At 39.1% G+C, this 17,261-nt stretch overlaps 1 protein-coding gene across 3 annotated transcripts in view; it reads right to left on the bottom strand.

The window, feature by feature from the left end:
• Positions 1–192: 192 nt before the first annotated feature.
• L3MBTL2 (L3MBTL histone methyl-lysine binding protein 2) overlaps positions 193–17,261 on the bottom strand; it is a 52,301-nt gene continuing 35,232 nt past the window's right edge. For all 3 annotated transcript variants that reach the window (XM_034403370.2, XM_034403369.2, XM_060694584.2), the window contains 7 exons: positions 13,880–13,984; positions 12,889–13,036; positions 11,259–11,341; positions 8,120–8,354; positions 4,959–5,024; positions 1,926–2,117; positions 193–962 (listed from right to left, as the gene is read on the bottom strand). In XM_034403370.2, coding sequence (XP_034259261.1) covers positions 583–962; positions 1,926–2,117; positions 4,959–5,024; positions 8,120–8,354; positions 11,259–11,341; positions 12,889–13,036; positions 13,880–13,984 — 1,209 coding nt within the window. In that variant the 3' untranslated portion in view covers positions 193–582. The remainder of the gene's footprint in view (positions 963–1,925; positions 2,118–4,958; positions 5,025–8,119; positions 8,355–11,258; positions 11,342–12,888; positions 13,037–13,879; positions 13,985–17,261) is intronic.

Here is a 17,261-nt window from a genome sequence, read left to right as displayed (position 1 = left end):
CAACTGTTGAAACAATAAATCAATTATTGAATCCTGATACTTCTTGGAGTTTTCCACCACACAAGCCTGCCACTGAATGGGATCAGTGGATCTTTTCCTCAGAGATAGACATTGTGAACTATGTGGCCCCTTTCATATTAAATTTGCATTGCTGGAAAAATGCCGTTTCATAGTAAGACACTGAGCTCCTCAGTTTTTTTACCCATTTTCCTGATCTGCCATTTATTTCAGCAGAAAACTTTTCTTGAGTACCAGCCCAATAACTTGCTTCGGAGGCAGTCCACTGTTGACCGAAATAGTGATGATGACTGTGGTCAGGCAAATTACAAATGCCCTGTAACATATCCCTGTCTTTCCACAGAGTTTTATAATGCAGAAATTCATCCATAGTAGTATTCAGAGCAGCACTGTAGACCTGTATTTTTACATGATGGGATAGAATATATGTTCTAATAATTGTTTCATAGGCTGATCATATCACATAAAAAGCTAGAGTAGAGTCCAAAGAGGTCAGCAATTCACTTTCCTTGATTCGTGAAGGACTGCTCTGCAGAACCATTGATATTTATACTGCTTGAACCTCTAGTCTACATCCTCATCTTTTAAGCAGCTAATGAGCACTGGGCTCACTGTTGCTTCTGCTTTTATGTCCCCATCTTTTAAGCAGGCAATTGCAGTAGACTTTGCTCGGGGTACTCGTTCCTTAACCCCATCCTTTAAGCAGCCAAGTGTATCAAGGCTTGTTGCAGCTTCAACGTCCGTGCTGCCATCCTGCTCATCTGCTCTAGGGATTTCTGGGGACTCTAGTTCCATGCCTTCATCTTTTAGGCAGCCAGTCATAAAATGTGCTGGAGCTTCTTGATCCATGTCCTCATCCTTCACTGGCACTGAACGTTGTGGAGTTTCAATCCTCACCTTTGGGTCTTCAAGCATTTCTTCTTTCACCTGCACAGCAACAAAGGCTAGGAAACACAGAAAAATTACAATTACAGAATAAAATCTAAAAGGTCTTACACATGAACAAAATGCTATTGATAACCTTTATTCCTAAAAATAATTGTCGCTATTCATACATGGATAAGGAAAACTAAACATCAAGCAAAAATATTTCTAGATTCACATGTTATTGTTTATCAATTCATCCAGAGAAACAAAATTACATGAGCCATGAGATAACTCCCCACAAGATTTCAATATTTTCTTCATAAAGTTTTAGCAAACTAGTGTTTTAAAGTAAAAGTGTCTATTTTCAAATTCTACATTGAAAATTATTTTTTGCAATTGTATTTTTGCAACAGTGCCGGTTTCAAAATTGTCCACATATAAAGAAAATCAAAATAAATCTTTAAGGTGAAGACATTTTGGAGTTATTATTGACAGTCATAAAACAAGTCACCATTGACTGCACCTGATTTTATGACCTCTTTTGTGGTGGTTGTTAAGTGAATGCCATAGTCATTAAGCTAATATTGCAATTGTTAAGTAAGCCCATTCTTTGCTATGGGGCATTTTTTGTAGGAAACTGGAAGTAAACACCAGTTTCTGGCAAAAATGTTGTAAATCACGGTCATGTGACCGCAGTGCTGCAAATGGCCATAAATGTGGGTTGGTTGCTGAGCACCCAAAATGCAGTCACATGATCACTGAGCAGGGTGGATATCATAACTTTGAATCTGGGTCATAAGTCCCATTATCAAAGTCTGTAGTAATTTTGAACAGTCACTAAGTGACCAATCGTAAGTGGAGAACTATCTATACCACGGTAGCTCTGACAAGTTACATTGCAAACCTGTCCATGAAAACTTTCCCAAACTGCCTGCAGTTAAGCAAGTTGAAATGTGCATGTTAGCAATTTTCTTAAGACTACGCTCTTCCTGTTCATGTTTATGAATTGGAGAAATGAAGCACTATATCCTTTTCCTTACTTTTAGGCAGTAGTTTTGAAGACGTCTTGGATTTAGCTTGTGTTGCTTCAATTTTTGAAACAGTTGGTGTTCCCTCCTTTGATTTTGAAGTAGGCAGCTTTTTGGTAACTTTTGTTTCTTCCTTTGTTTTTGGAATGATCACTTTCTTAGCTGCCTCTTTGATGGAACGGGCTTTAGCAGTCATCCTTTTTCCTTAGCAAATTGAATAAAAACAATCATACATCCACCTCACAATTCTGTCAAAGACTTCATAGCAGCTCAGTTGTATCAGGGCTATACAATTGTATACAGGGAGGGGATACTTATATCAATTTTTTTTCTGTAAAATATCCGCACATAAAACATGATTGTTTTTCATGGTTAACTAATCTACAATTCTGGGGGAAAATATAAAGCAAATAATGTGAAGTGATTCCCAAAATGCAGCTGAAATGATACAGATGAGATCCTGGTTGATTACCTCAATAAGGATTAATAATCTAAACTCAGCTATGAGACAAATGAAGCAGGTGTACTAAGCTATCATACGTCTAAACTAATCACATTGATACAAATCTTACTGAAGGTCATTTTAAAATTATAATTACTAGAAACTGACACATATATTTAATATATCTGCTTGGGTAACTAAACAACATAAATATTATTAAATGCCTTGGAGACATCTATGAACATTTGGGTAGCCGGTCCCTCCAACTTGTTTGTTTGTTTGTTCATTAATTTCTATACATCCATCTCCCCTACAACAAGGTGACTCTGGGTGGCTTAGTTGAAAATACTTCTTCAGTGGGAGCAAGCTGAGGCTTTAAGCATGTAAAACTAGTGTCCATTATAATAGTAAAACAGTAGTTATCATTTGCACCTATAAGGGCCCGGAGTTAATTTGTGGCATCTATAGCTATAAGAAAAAAGTTCTTTCTTCTAGATATCATTCCCAGCCTACATTTTGAATGCTGACGAGGAGGGATAGAGACAAATTAATTAATTAGTCATGACATAGGATACAGATGCCACAAGGTGCAAACAAAGACCATCAGAAAATTAAGGTATGAAACTCATAGTAAAGCATCCTGTGATGTCCTGTAAATGTTATCAGACTGCAGAGAAAAGCTCAATAATTTTATACTCATTGATATGTGGTTGTTAAGCAATTAGCAGGCTCTTATAGAACAAAGATGCTTCCACAATCTTGAATGCATATTTCCCACCTAACCAAGCTACACATAGTATCAATTTAGCAGCAAGGTTTTAGCAGATCTCAATTAGTATGTAATTCGTCTATCAAATAGCAAAACTGCTACAACAACTGTAGTGGAAGGGATAAATTATTATATGACGGGGAGATTGCAGATTCTCCCAAAAAAGGAAAACAGGCAATTTGTGGCTTAAACATTTCTCAATCTAATTACAAAAAGAATCCTGATGAACAGCATAAGAAAATGCTTCACACTAAGTCTAACATTTAGTTCAGAATCAGCATTGCATTTCAATGGTACTTAATAGTTTTCAGCATCTCTCTCCACTGTTCATGGTAAGTTAAGAATTGTGGTTCAGCAATACCTGCATGAGAACAGGTATGGTTCAGGTATCCTGAAGTTCCTTTCCAGAATTTCTTACAAAAAATTTCCTATCAAAGTTTCAACATGAAGTCTTTGCCTGCAAAACTTCACTGCCTCCTTATGAATGGGGAAAATGTAAAACCTTTACACACACAATTCTTCCAATTCGGAATTTGACTCAGAAAACCATTAAGAAGGTTCACAAAAACATATAAAGACTGTTCCTCATGGCTGAGTTAGTGATATCCATCAGTCCTTCAATCCCTTAAAATCAATTTATTGCCTCCACTTGCAAACCTTAACCTGCCACAGGAATAATAACAGCAAGTGGGAATGTCCATGCTTGTGATTTACTGGGTAAGTTAAATATAGGGATTGGTAGCTTTTAGCTATAATAGGTATAGACGGGGGATGAGATAAAAGCAACATCATGAGGACATGGCAGAAAAAAGGGCATGTTTGTGGCTTAGTTAAATGATTAGCCTGGATAAAATAAACCTTTGATCTAATAGAACTTGGTTTATCTGACTTGAGATTTGATGGACAAATCTCCTGGATCCAGAATGTGGATTCAAGCAGCAAACTAGGCACTGGGTGGCACAACTCCCTGGTGTCCAGTCCACTGCTCACCAGTTCCTCTGAGTCCTGGACTGCATGAGTCCATATAACTAGGGGATCTTTCTGGTACTGGTACCCCCCAGACTTTGATCCTAAATCCCCATGTGGCCTTTTAGCTTTGGCTTTTTAAGTGCTTTGACTTGCCTTGCTTGCAGTTGCTGAATTTGCCATCAATTTCAGCATAGTGCTTCCGTAGCTTGCACTGCCTATTGTTCCACAGCAGTTCAAATTTCTTTTCTTCTCATGTATGAGTATTTCTGGGCTTGAAAATCCTTTTTGCCTTTTAATGGACACTGAACTTTAATGTATACCTCTTTTCCTCTTTAATTTATTAAATCAAGGGTCTACTATAATTACAAGGCATTGCATTCAGGGCTGTCTTAACACAGGAGCACTTTCCAGTGGGCTCCACGAGCATAGAGGCCCCATACTAATCTGTGTATGTTAACCCTTCAATGCACCTTGTATGATATAAATACAGCAACATATTTATTACATTTTACTGCATTTTTTATTAATACTAACATGCAAATATATATTTAATTTTATCGACCATTTACATTTTTATTCGAGTAGTTATCGTAGGGGTCCCAGTACACTGCTTTGCCCGGGGCCCATAATGCTGTTAAGATGGCCCTGATTGCATTCCAGATCCTGCTAAATAGTCCCTGACTGACTGATGTTGCAATGAATATCACACAGAGAGAAATTGACCCAGGGAAACATTCCATCTTATTTATTTTGAGGTAGATTCTTGTTTTTCCTTTCAGACCCTGCTCTATTCAGCATAACAAATTAACAAGTTTTGCCTTGTGATTAAAATGAAACAGAGATACTTAGTGAAAGTGCTTCTTACTTTTCTTTCCATATGGTTTTCGCTTCCTCTTTGAAACCTCCTTGGCAAATGCAGGTGACTCAGGTTCTATTATCAAGAGAAGAAGTAGTCTAGAATGGTATGTTGTACAGGATGCAAGAAGCAATAAGCAGCAACTAAATATACAGACATAGCTACCACTTGTTTCCAGGATCAGGTACTAACTTAATGGGTTTGGAACTTGTTGTGTAAGAATTTCATAGCCTGAAGCAGAAGAATAGGAACAGGCTTTTTGTGTCACAGCCCAGTTTTTTTGTCTTTGTGTATTTTCATTCTGAAATCTGGTAAACTAAATTTGATCTGAATCTCTGTCTCTGTCTCTGTCTCTGTCTCTGTCTCTCTCTCTCTCTTGTATCATATTTTTGAACCACCCATCTGCCTCAGAGAGGGATTCTGAGCAGTATACAATGCTAAAATGTAAAAACAGCATATAAAAGTTTAAAAAAATAGAATTTGGAAGGAGGCAAGGATGATTAAACCCTGTTAAAAATTAGTTTAAAAGGTGAAAGGAGAGCTCTCACGGTGCAACCAGCCCCATGGCTACATATTCCTCTGGGCTCCCCATGCAAGGTTCCAGAGCCATATTTTCTTTTTGGAAGGCTAGGAGAGTGGGGGCCTGCCTCACCTCCAGAGGTAGCATATTCCTCAGGGTGATATTCTGCCAGTTGGAATTCTTTAATTGACAGGATCTATAACATATCTTTCCTCTCTGACTGAGTAGAATGGGCCGATGTAATGGAATGAAGACAATTCCATAGGTAGTCTGGCTCCAAGTCATGTACATGTCATGTAGAGCTTTATATGTCACAACCACTACCTTGAATTGGACCCGGAAGCAAACTGGCACCCAATACAGTTTGCAGGGCAAAGGTGTTACCTTCTTTGAATATCTAGAATTGCTCATGTGACTGGATATTTTTCAAGGATAGCCTCCTGTAGAATGCATTGCAATAGTCCAGACAGGAATTGACCAGGTCATGCGTGACTGAATAGAGAATTTCCCTATCCAGGAAAGGGCATAAGTGGTGCATAACATGAAATTGAGCAAAGGCCCTCCTTGCCACAACTGTCACCTGCTCTTTGAACAAGAGCCATGAGTCAAGAAGAGCCACCAAGTTACTCACCTGGTCTGCCTGGGATAGTACAACCTCATTCAAGATCAAAGATTATAAACTCCTGGATACAGAGGGGCCCACCTACAGCTACTCTGTCATACTAGGATTCAGCTGAAATCTACTGTTCCCCATCCATGCCCGCATAGTTTCCAGGCACAGCTTCACTTACTTCATCCAGATGGAGATGTATAAGTGGGTATCATCAGTATACTAGTGATACCTCATTCTGTGGCAAGGGATGATCTCACTAAGCGGTTTCATGTAGATGTTAAAAAAGAGCAAAGATAGCACTGAGCTCTGGTCAATGGATTCAAAAGCTGCTAAGAGGTCAAGAAGAGCAAGGATGAATGCACCACTTCCATCCTACTCCTACCAGAAATCATTCATGAGTGGAACTCAATGCTGTTTTGGCCCTATATTCACAATCAAACCTGACTGAAAAGGGTCCAGTTAATCTATTAATTTCCTCTATGATCCTCTGGAGTTGCAATGCCACCATTTTCTCAACTACCTTCCCTAAAAAGGGGAAGTGGGAGACTGAGGAAAGTTGTCCAGAATGGTAGAGTTCAATGATGGCTTCTTCAGTATCTCTTTAAAAGGAACCTGAAACACACACCCAAACAAGGATGAATTCACCATTGCTTGGCTCCACCCAAATGACCCACCCACACACTGGGAAAACTTAACCAGCCAAGAGGGACATGGATCTAATACACAGGTGGTGGCATTTGCATTTTTTTGGGAGCCTATCTACTTTCTCAGATCCAACAAAATCAAGCCATTCCCAGATAACTGGGTAATTCCACTCCCCTGGCATCTCTACAGGATTTGCACAATGCTTGGTATCCAATTGGGAACAAATCTGACTGATTTTATCCTCCAGATGCATGGAAAATTCCTCCACACGGTCCTGTAGATGGACCTCTGGACTTCCCTTCCCAAGGAGAGTCTGGGTGACCCTAAACAGGACCACTGGGCAGTATTCTGTGGATGTAATAATACTTCTGTGGATGTAATAATACTTCTTCGGTGGAGAAGTATTTATAGAAAATAGTGAACAGTCTAAGGAAAAAGTCAGCAGTTTCCATTAAATTACCATTTGAGCATCAGGATGCAGGAGCACATATCGCTCTCAACCCTTCTTGTAGTCCAACCATAGTCCATTGTACTTTTTTACAAACACTGCTTAAATTTAAAAAATTATGCACAAAATAATTCCACTTTCTGGAATGTGTGGAGAATGCCAATTTCTTTATCAGGTATTTACTTGCATCTAGCTTATTTTATAGACTGGAAAGTTAATAATTCATGAAAACTGATGTCCAAGTAAACAGCTTGCATGGAATCAAAGAGAAATGTAAGATTCAGCAGGATTAATCCCTGCAGATTTTACAGGAGAGCACCACTTAACTGTTACCCGGAAGCCCAAGAACCACGAGTGTCTACCACTCTACCTGTAGGACATGACACCATCCTACTTGAATGCACAATGGCAACTAATGGCATACCAAAGTAAAGAAAAAAATTTAGTCTGGTAGAGCCCAGAATTCCAATATTCTATTAATATTGTCAATCATAGTAAAACTAGTTTTAGCCTCCTTGGAGTTGATTTCTTGATCTGGTCTACCTAGTTGAGCGGACACAAATGACTAAAGGTGAAACAGGCACCCTCCCTTTAGCAGGTTGTCTGGATAGCCTCCTGGCCCTACTAAATGTGGCTCCACTGGGGAGAGAGAGCACACTACCATTTTTATTGTTTGGGAAATGACACTGAGATTCAAAGCACTGGCATACATGGCACAAAAGGGATGGTGCAGCACAGTTTATGGATTAAAATGGCATATGTTAGGGATCCATCACACTCCAAAGGAAGCTCCTATTAAAATGACTGCCAACACTAGCTCCTCTTAAAACGACCTCTTTAGCCCTCACTATGGTTCAAAGCTTTTACGTAGAGTAAGAATATGGTTTGGGTTGGGCTGAAGCTTCTCTCTCATATCCAGTAATGCAACTGTTTATTTTTCTCACCTGGACTCACTGGTGGCTGCAGCTGGTAACCTATCAATTCACACCAACCCACAGGATAGATATCTGGTGATTCACAGTCTACCCACTGGTCATATTCACTGTCCCAACCATCAAAGTGAATTCTGAGGAGCCGATGGACTATCCTTTTTACTGTTGCCACACAGATAAGTCTTGGCTCCATCAGGTCTACTGCTTCTATTTTAGCACCCACTTTGAAGCCATGATTTGGACAATCCTAAAAAGATAAAAGCAAATACATAATACATGTTATACATTCTTTAAATCCGGCAATCTAAATCCTTGCAAAAATATTTCTACATTAAATTTTATTGTGAAAATTTATCAACAGGTTTCGAAAGTATAAAATGGTCTAGACACAAAATATTCAATGAATCAAAGAAAGAACTAAAATGCAAATAGGCATGCACTAATTCCAGAGATCAAGTTAAAACAGAAAACATTTTGAACATGAAGAGGTTCTATCTATCTAGATCAGCGGTTCTCAACCTGGGGGTCGCGACCCCTTTGGGGGTCGAACGGCCATTTCCCAGGGGTCGCCAAAGCCCTCTCTCACCCCCCCCACCTTCACTCACCCTCTGCCTCTGCTGGATCGCCCAGTTGCCGTTCGCTTACCCCGCCCACTCCCAATCTATTGCTGCCTCCGGAGTCCCAGCTGGTGGCTAGAGGGAAAAAAAACTTTAAATTCTTGCCGAGGGGCTTCAAAGAGCTAGCTGCAAAGAGGAGATTTTTTTCCCCCTAGCTATACTGAAAAGAGAAAGCGAAAGCAGGGTCTTAGCTGCAACGTGACAAAATGAGGCAGAGAGGTTTCTTTTTCTTTTTCCTCACCAAAAAAGGTAGGTACAAAACTGCAAACAATGGGAAATTTAGGGCAAGAGGAGGTTCAAGATTTTAAACACAAAAGAAAAAAAGCTCTATTTAACTAGGGAATTGTAATAATTGAGATACTATTAATTGTATATTGTGTTGAAAGCAGAAATGGTTAAGTTGTGGTTTGGAGGAATATATGGGGGAAATTATTTGGTTTATTATTATTGGTAAATATAATTAATTGATTTGTAAGAAATTGGATTGCATGGAAATAATTGGAATATTCATGTTCATATTGATAAATATACAAAAAAGATAGTTATATAACTAATTGATTTATATTAAAATGTTGAATTTGTATTAAACAACTGTATTACATAATTAACCAATGTGAGGATGGATATAAAAATAGATGACAATGGGAAGGGGTATAATATAGAATAGAAGGGAAAAATTGAATTTGATTAAGATTAGAGATGAGGATGAAGGGTAATATTGGTTTTTTTAAAAAATAGTTGAGGAATAAATATGGTAAAAAGGAAATATAGAAATTGTAAATTTAATTGAAATGACTAAATACTGTGTTGGAAGAAATATCCTTCTGGGTTCTGCTCCAAGTGGGGAAAAAGACACTGGAAACATGGAGACTGCTTGGAAAGATGGTTTAATGGTGGACAGGATCACATGGCTTGATGGGGCCCATTGTGTTAGTTTCTGTTGCTATTGTGTTGCAAATGTCCTTTGACAAAGGATTGACTTTCTGCCTCTGGCCCATTAACAAAGGGTGGGGGGCAGGAAGGTGGGAGCTGCTTTGTCTGTAAAATATGCTTCTCCATTTCTCATCCAGGGAAATATAATATTCTGCCTTTTTAATATTTCCCAAAATATTTCATTCTTCTAGGAAAGGGGTGGCTGCTAACCTCCTACAACTGTTTAAATTTGTGGACCGGCCAAATACTCTGTTCAAAGAAAATATGTTGTATGTTTATATGTGTGTTTCTAATTATTGCTATTTATTCCTATTTGTTCTCTTTTATTCTTTAAAGTTTAACAATTCATTCTTTATCTTAATATCTTTATATTTGTTTGGGGTTGGCTTTCTTCCCTTTCATCTTTTTTATTGTACAGCAATCTTTCTCCTCAAACCTACCACCTCTGTCTTTTCTTTCTTACTTACTTTCTCTTCCCCCCCTCTTCTTCTTCTCCCTACTTCCTCTTTCTCCTTCTCCTCCTCTCTTCCTCCCTCTCTTACCTTCACTCCTATTCTAATTTCCCTTCCCTTCCTTCATCCCTTTCTATTGCTGTATCCTTTTATGCATATGGACTACTCAGAGGGCTGAAAAAGTTATTTTTGACTGGTCCTCGCACTTTTGACCAGTCCTCGAACTTACGACTGTCCTCACAATTTATGTTTTTGCCCTATCTTGTCACCATGGTGAAGAGAAGCAGTTGTGAAATGAGTGACACGGTTGTTAAGAATGGTACAATGGGCATAAATGATGACCAGTCATAACTGCGAAGACCGGTCAAAAGTGCGAGGACCTGTCAGAAATCACATTTTTCAGCCCTCTGGGTAGTCCTTTTGTGCACAGGGACTACTCAGAGGGCTGAAAAAGTTATTTTTGACTGGTCCTCGCACTTTTGACCAGTCCTCGAATTTACGACTGTCTTCACATTTTACGTTTTTTGCCCTATCTTATACCATGTTGAAGAGAAGCAGTTGTGAAATGAGTAACATGGTTGTTAAGAATGCTGCACAGGCATAAATGTGAGGATGGTCATAAGTGTGAGGACCAGTCAAAAGTGCGAGGACCTGTCAGAAATGACTTTTTTTCAGCCCTCTGAGTAGTCCCTATACACATAGCCATGTCCACCCGGTGACATGACCAGCTAGCCACGCCCACCCAGTCACATGACCTCCAAACCACGCCCACAAAATAAGCCACGCCCACAGAACCGGTAGTAAAAGAAATTTAGAACCCACCCCTGGTTGGGGGTCACCACAACATGAGGAATTGTATTAAAGGGTCGCGGCATTAGGAAGGTTGAGAACCACTGATCTAGATCCTGTAGAGGCTCATTCGTAGTAGAATATGAATTAAATTAGAATATTATTTTTAATTGGTTACTATTGAATTCACATTTTTTTCACAAGGACTGGTACTGTGAATAAAAATGGAAGCCAACATGAAGAAAAGGAAGAAGGGGATGAGGGAATGGAATGTTACACAAATGCTTCCATTAAATATTATCTGCTATTTATCAGGACAGAGACTTTTTTTATCATCTTGCCTGTGAATACAGTACTCACCACATTGAAAAGACGTGCTGGTGCAGATTTTGACCTAGTCTTGTCTAAATAGCTTGTCCAACTGAAGATCTTAGCATCATATCCTAAAATATGAAATTGGGAGTTTTCTGACATGAGAAAGAGGAAGGAAAAACTAACACACCAAAATCAGAAAAAGATGGACATTATCAGAAGACATAGTGGCAACCTTTAAGATCAATGCTTCATCCTCATAGGTATAACTGACAAAAAGAAAGACATAATCTATTGGAATACAGACCAAAACTATTTTTATAAAATACAGATTAGCATTAATAATTGTGGAATTTATTATATGGAGCCCCAAGATCCAGTACTTTGATATTTTTAGCTCTGGATAGGGTGGCACTGCCCCAGATGGATCGGGCCACAACTTGATGGTTCTTCTGGACTCGCAAATCCTGTTCAAAGAGCAAGTGGAACTGTGACTGTACAACTTCAGATTGTGCACCAGTTGCTGCCTCACCTGCATCAGGAAACCCTGCACTCAGTTATTCAATCCCTAGTCATCTCACATTTCAACTATTGCAATGCTCACTACATGGGGCTATCTTTGAAGAACATTCAGAAGCTGCAGCTAGTGCAGAGTGTGGTGGTGTGGGCAATTTTGGGGGCCCCAAGAATGACTCATTTAATATCCTTCCTCCACAAGCTACACTGACTGCTGGTTTGTTTCTGGGTACAATTCAAGATGTTGGTAATCACCTTTAAAGCCCTTCATAGCATTGGTTGAGGCTACTTGCAGGAACATCTCATCCCAATGGGTTTAGCCCATCTCACCTATGCCAGAAGAGGAGGCATGCTGTGGGCCCCATTGGACAGCGTATTCTGGTAGATGGTGTCCAGGAGAAGAGCCTTCTGTGCCATTGTGCCCGCCCTTTGGAATATCTTGCTCCCTGGAATGAGGTCGGCGCCAATCCTCCTGACTTTCCGCAAGAGTTTAAAGATCGGGCTGTGGCACTTGGCTTAGGGCTCCAATGGAGGGATGGGGACAGATTAATAATAGATCACGCCCCCCACCCCATCCACTCATCTGACTCCCTCCTTCCCCATCCTTTAGGTAGGATTCAGTGTTTATCTTTTTATTGTGTATACTGTAGGTTTTGTATTATTTTCTCTTTTTAATATTGTAAACCGCTCAGAGTTACCTTGTGCTAGGATGGGTAGTCAATAAATTTAATTAAATTTTAAAAATAAAGTAATTATTTAAAAGAGCAAAGAGAAATATTAGTATGAACAAAAACATTTTCATAACCATCTCCAATAAAAAAGCAGTGAAAAAAAAAAGAGAGAGATTCTTCTTCAGAACAACCAGAGGACAGCAAGAGGATTCCAACCAAACCTGCCCTTCCAAGAGAAAAGTACAGGAGCAGCTGATCATATTCTGTCTTTAATGCCAAAAGGAAAAACCCACAAATACAGTATGAAACAGCCTTGTCCAGTCTTCCACTGTTCAAATAAGTTGGGACTCTAACTCTGCCATAAAAAGCACTAGGTTAAGGCAGGCTGGTCCAATGTGACAAGGTTTTTTTCCCCAAACTATCTTATAAAAAGGAACTGTGCCAATTTTGCCATAAAAGCAAACTAAGAAAAAGCAAATTGGGAATCTCACCTTTTGGTGGAATCAGCTCTATATTGTTATTCTTACAGAAGCCAGCAGGGAAAATGGAATGCAGGGACCCATGATAGCAGAACCATTCAGAATCACTTTCGGAAGTTGTGCCATCAATGCCAAGCATAAGATAACCATCTAAAAGGACCTAAACATATTAGATAAAGACATATTTTATGGTAGCAATTCCCAACCTCACCAAAGTCAAATGAAGAAATCTGAAGCAGATATATAATTGGAAAGGCCAAAGCTAGGTGGCTTGCCATGTTATCCCATTTATTTTAGAGAAATTTATTCTTCAATTTTCTTCCATGGAGAACTTTTCTTCCAAAGACCTTATGAAGCCTAAGCATCTACTTTTTAAAAACCTACTTTAAAAATAGTGGTTCCCTAGTTCACACAAAAAAAGAAAAACTGGGCTCCTAAATACCTAGTAAAAGAAAAAATGTGTCTACAAATTCATTGCAAAAACAAGACAAGTTCTCCTGGGGTGAGTTCAACAATCTCAGCACCCCTTTTTATATCCCCCAAAGATTCCTGTCTCAGTTTTGTTGGTTTACTGACTGCAGTTACATTTTAGTTACTTACACATGTCAAGGGGCAAAGTCTGGTGCACCCTAAAGTTTAAAAAACCAGTTATATTCCATTCCTTCTATAGAAGTTATAAATTGAAAGTCTAATAATGCAACCAGAAAGAAGGCTCAAGAGCTATCAATAAAAAGTCATAGTGGAGCTAATCCATTTTTTAATTCATTAAGGTATACTTTTTTTCCCAGAAATGAAAAAAGCAGAAAAATCTATATGACAACATAGGAGGAAGTGAGTATTTCTTTCTTTCCCAGGTCCAATATAAGGATGACCCATGTCTGAATAAGACTGATTAGCTAATAAAAGTGTTATCAGCAAGCACATAATTCCCAATTCCATCAGGGCCAAGGATAGCAAGAATAATATTTGTATTACTACAGTCACTTTTGCTTCTTCACAATACCTTACAGATGGTAGCCACACAAATGTTGCCAGGATTCAGAGGATCAATAGCTTCCAATTTCATGCCTTCTTCAAACCAGCCGCCTGCTGGATAGACAGCACGTACCTATAATAGATGATAGGAGAAAGTGACAAATGGGAATCAAACATGTGAATATCTATAGGAAGATGCTGAGATTAGTGGACTGATCAACAACTCAATCTAATGGGGCAGAGCCTTAAGTTTTAATTGCTTTTCAAATAAAGCTTATTGATTAGTTTTGATCAAGCTGCTCCCTTATCATTCTGACAACTTAGATATTAGAGGAGAGCTATCACTTTAATATCGCAATACAGTGCAAGAGCCTACAGGATAAACATGCAAAAAGTTGAATAATTTAAGCTGCAGATATATATAAAAACACACATCTAGTTCACATTTTCTATCACTCATCATATTTCTATTTGGATCTGAAGTCGGCACATAAAAAGGAAGGGCTCTTACTGAGGATGGAATATTGGCTCTGTTCCTGAGATGTTATTCTAACCACATTTTCTTCTGATATCCCAAGCCTTGTTGGATTATTCTGGCTGTGGCTAATGAGAATTTCAACAACAAGTCAAGATGGTTTGTTCATACCCTAAATAGTATGCCAGGAACTGCAAAACTGGAGTAGAATTATATAAAGTTTTAAAAATGGGTGGGGATGAAAATGAAATATCAGTGAAATATTATTTATTACAATTAACGTAAACATTTAATACACAATATGATCTCATCTAGTGGTGTGGTGCAAATAATTTAACAACCGGTTCTCTGCCCTAATGACCGGTTGGGTGGGTGTGGCTGGGATGGACGTGGCCAGGGGGCTTGACAGCACTCAGCCTCCTGCAGCACTCTGCCAGCCAAAACAGGGCGCAGAGGTTAATTACAACATGTGGGCTTTGCTTTGTGACATCCAGATCCAGCGAGCAAGTGGTGTGAACTGCAGAGAAAATGCACTTTTGTTTGGTTATTTATTTATTTATTTATTTTATTTTATTTTATTAAATTTCTATACCGCCCTTCTCCCGAAGGACTCAGGGCGGTGAACAGCCAAAAGATAAAACACAGAGATACAAAATTTAAAATAGATTAAAACAGATTAAACAATTTGGCTAAATTTTAAAATATCCCATAATTAAACAAATTAAAATTAGTGTTTAAAATTTAAATTTTAAAATTTTAAAAGGGAGAAGATTTAGGCCAGGCCAGTTTGATGAAATAAAAACGTTTTAAGCACGCGATGGAAGGTGCGCAGATCCAGGATCCTCCGTATCCGTTATGAAGAAATATCCCCAAAATCAGATGTACACTAAATGTAGACTGACTTTTAGCTACACACCTCCCCAGCAAACAACAAATTTTGAAGCTCCAGGTAAAGAGGATTCATTTTAGGATGAGTAACCACAGTTTGCATGTTGGAGGTACCTAAAGGAATGCTGGGAAACTCTTTATTTTAAAGAACATTTGAGGGAGAGATGCAGAATAGCCCTTCTCTGCCTGAGACTGTAGAGACCTGGCACCAATCAAAACACTTTTTGTGAAGCAACTGATCAACACTGAGAGGGTAAGCCACTAATATATGAAAATAAGAGCAAACTCCACTTCCTTCTAGTACTGATGATGTTACCTAGTTTGGTAATGAAACATCTGCAAGAAAACCATCAAGCTCAGAGAGCACCAAGGACCCCGCAGTTCAACCCTGAGCTACAAATATTCTAACATTTTGGTTAGAGGGACTCAGAGCCTGCTTTATATGAGATGGCTCCCAGTGGATTTCATTCTAAATTTTGATATGATTTCTGTAAATAAGGAATGTAGAATTATAATGGCTGAGTATTTGATCCTCAAATACATCAAAAAAATACAAAGCTAAGGGATAAACAAATAAAAAACAGATTTGAAAAAAGAAAAGGCTCAGGAAAGAAAAAGAGTGAAAGTATAAGAAAGAAAGAGGAAAAGAAGGAAAACTGAAAAAGAATGACTTCCAATTTTCTTTGGTACAGATATAAGTAAAAAAATATATCAAACTCTTACTCTAAGATTAACATTTGTCTACATTATTTCCATAATCCCTTATTTAATCATCAAAGCCCAGATCAACTTTTAATTTCAGTTTCTCACAAAAAGTCCAGTGATGGTTCTTATTGCTTTAATCACTATTTGTTAATGAAACCACAACTGATTTAATTGCACCAAATTCTAAATAAAACAGGAATGGAAAATCCTAAACTTAGTGTAGACCCATGCTTCTCAACTTTGGCAACTTTAAGGTGCATGGACTTCAATTCCCAGAATTCCCCAGGCAGCATGAAATTCACCCATTTTAAACTTGCCAAGCCTGAAAAACGCTAATCTACAGATAGGGATTTTTCCATTCCTCTTTTACTGGTTCCTACTTACTTATGAGCAATCATAACACAAAACCACCCCCCAGTAATGATCATGCAAAATCCCCATTTCAAACTCACCCCACAGTAATGTGCATGCAAAAATCCCAACTATTTTCCCGCACCACCATGGAAGCCAAAATGGGGCCTGGGGTGGCATGCAAAGCCTTCTGGGCCCCATTTTGGGCCACGATGTCCCCCCTGTGCCCCATTTTGGGCTGGAAGGCCTCCTGCACCACCCTGAAAGCCAACATAGGGCACGTAGGGGGAATCCTGGGAGGGGAGGGGAGGGGCCAGCCAGAGGTGGGATTAGCCAGTTCTCTGAACTGGTAAAAAAATTAACAACTGGTTTGCCCGAATTGGTGCAAACCAGCTGCAGCCCACACCTGATCTCATCTCCTTATACTCTCTTTTTACAACCCTGTAATCCCTTAATTCAGGGTACAGTCAGGGCGATTGGATGGAGCTAAGTATTTACTGGCTGGATGCCCTTCCTGACACCACATGGAGTTTGCAGCAGATATTTTTTCTTTGCACCCTAGGAGAGAAATATCTAGCATTACCTAGGATTGAACTCTCAACCTTCCAAATGGGAGGTGAGTATCTTCAGCATTAGGGCACCATACCACTCTATGATCACAACTACTTATATCTCAATTATTTCCCAGATATTTAAAACTCTCTCTCTCTCTCTCTCTCTCCCTCTCTCTCCCTCTCTGCCTTCCCTCCCCCTCTCTCTTTCCCTTTCCTTCCCTCCCACCCCTCTCTCTCCTCAGATATGGGGAAAGTGGAAAGAAACATGATGGTATGAAAATTTGATGATGATGGGATTTGATCAGCTGGGCAGAAGGGTGTTGAGGGTTGCATTTGACTTAGCCAGCCATCCTCAGATCTGGGAAAAGCAGAGGAAGGCTGGTTTAGTCTTATAATAATTCTTTTTTTTAATCACTAAAAGCCAGTTCTGTGTCTCT

This window comes from Pantherophis guttatus, chromosome 7, assembly GCF_059756535.1.
Source record: "Pantherophis guttatus breed Tessera chromosome 7, ASM5975653v1, whole genome shotgun sequence".
Lineage (NCBI taxonomy): Eukaryota > Metazoa > Chordata > Lepidosauria > Squamata > Colubridae > Pantherophis > Pantherophis guttatus.
This window is presented reverse-complemented; position numbering and strand designations above follow the sequence as displayed.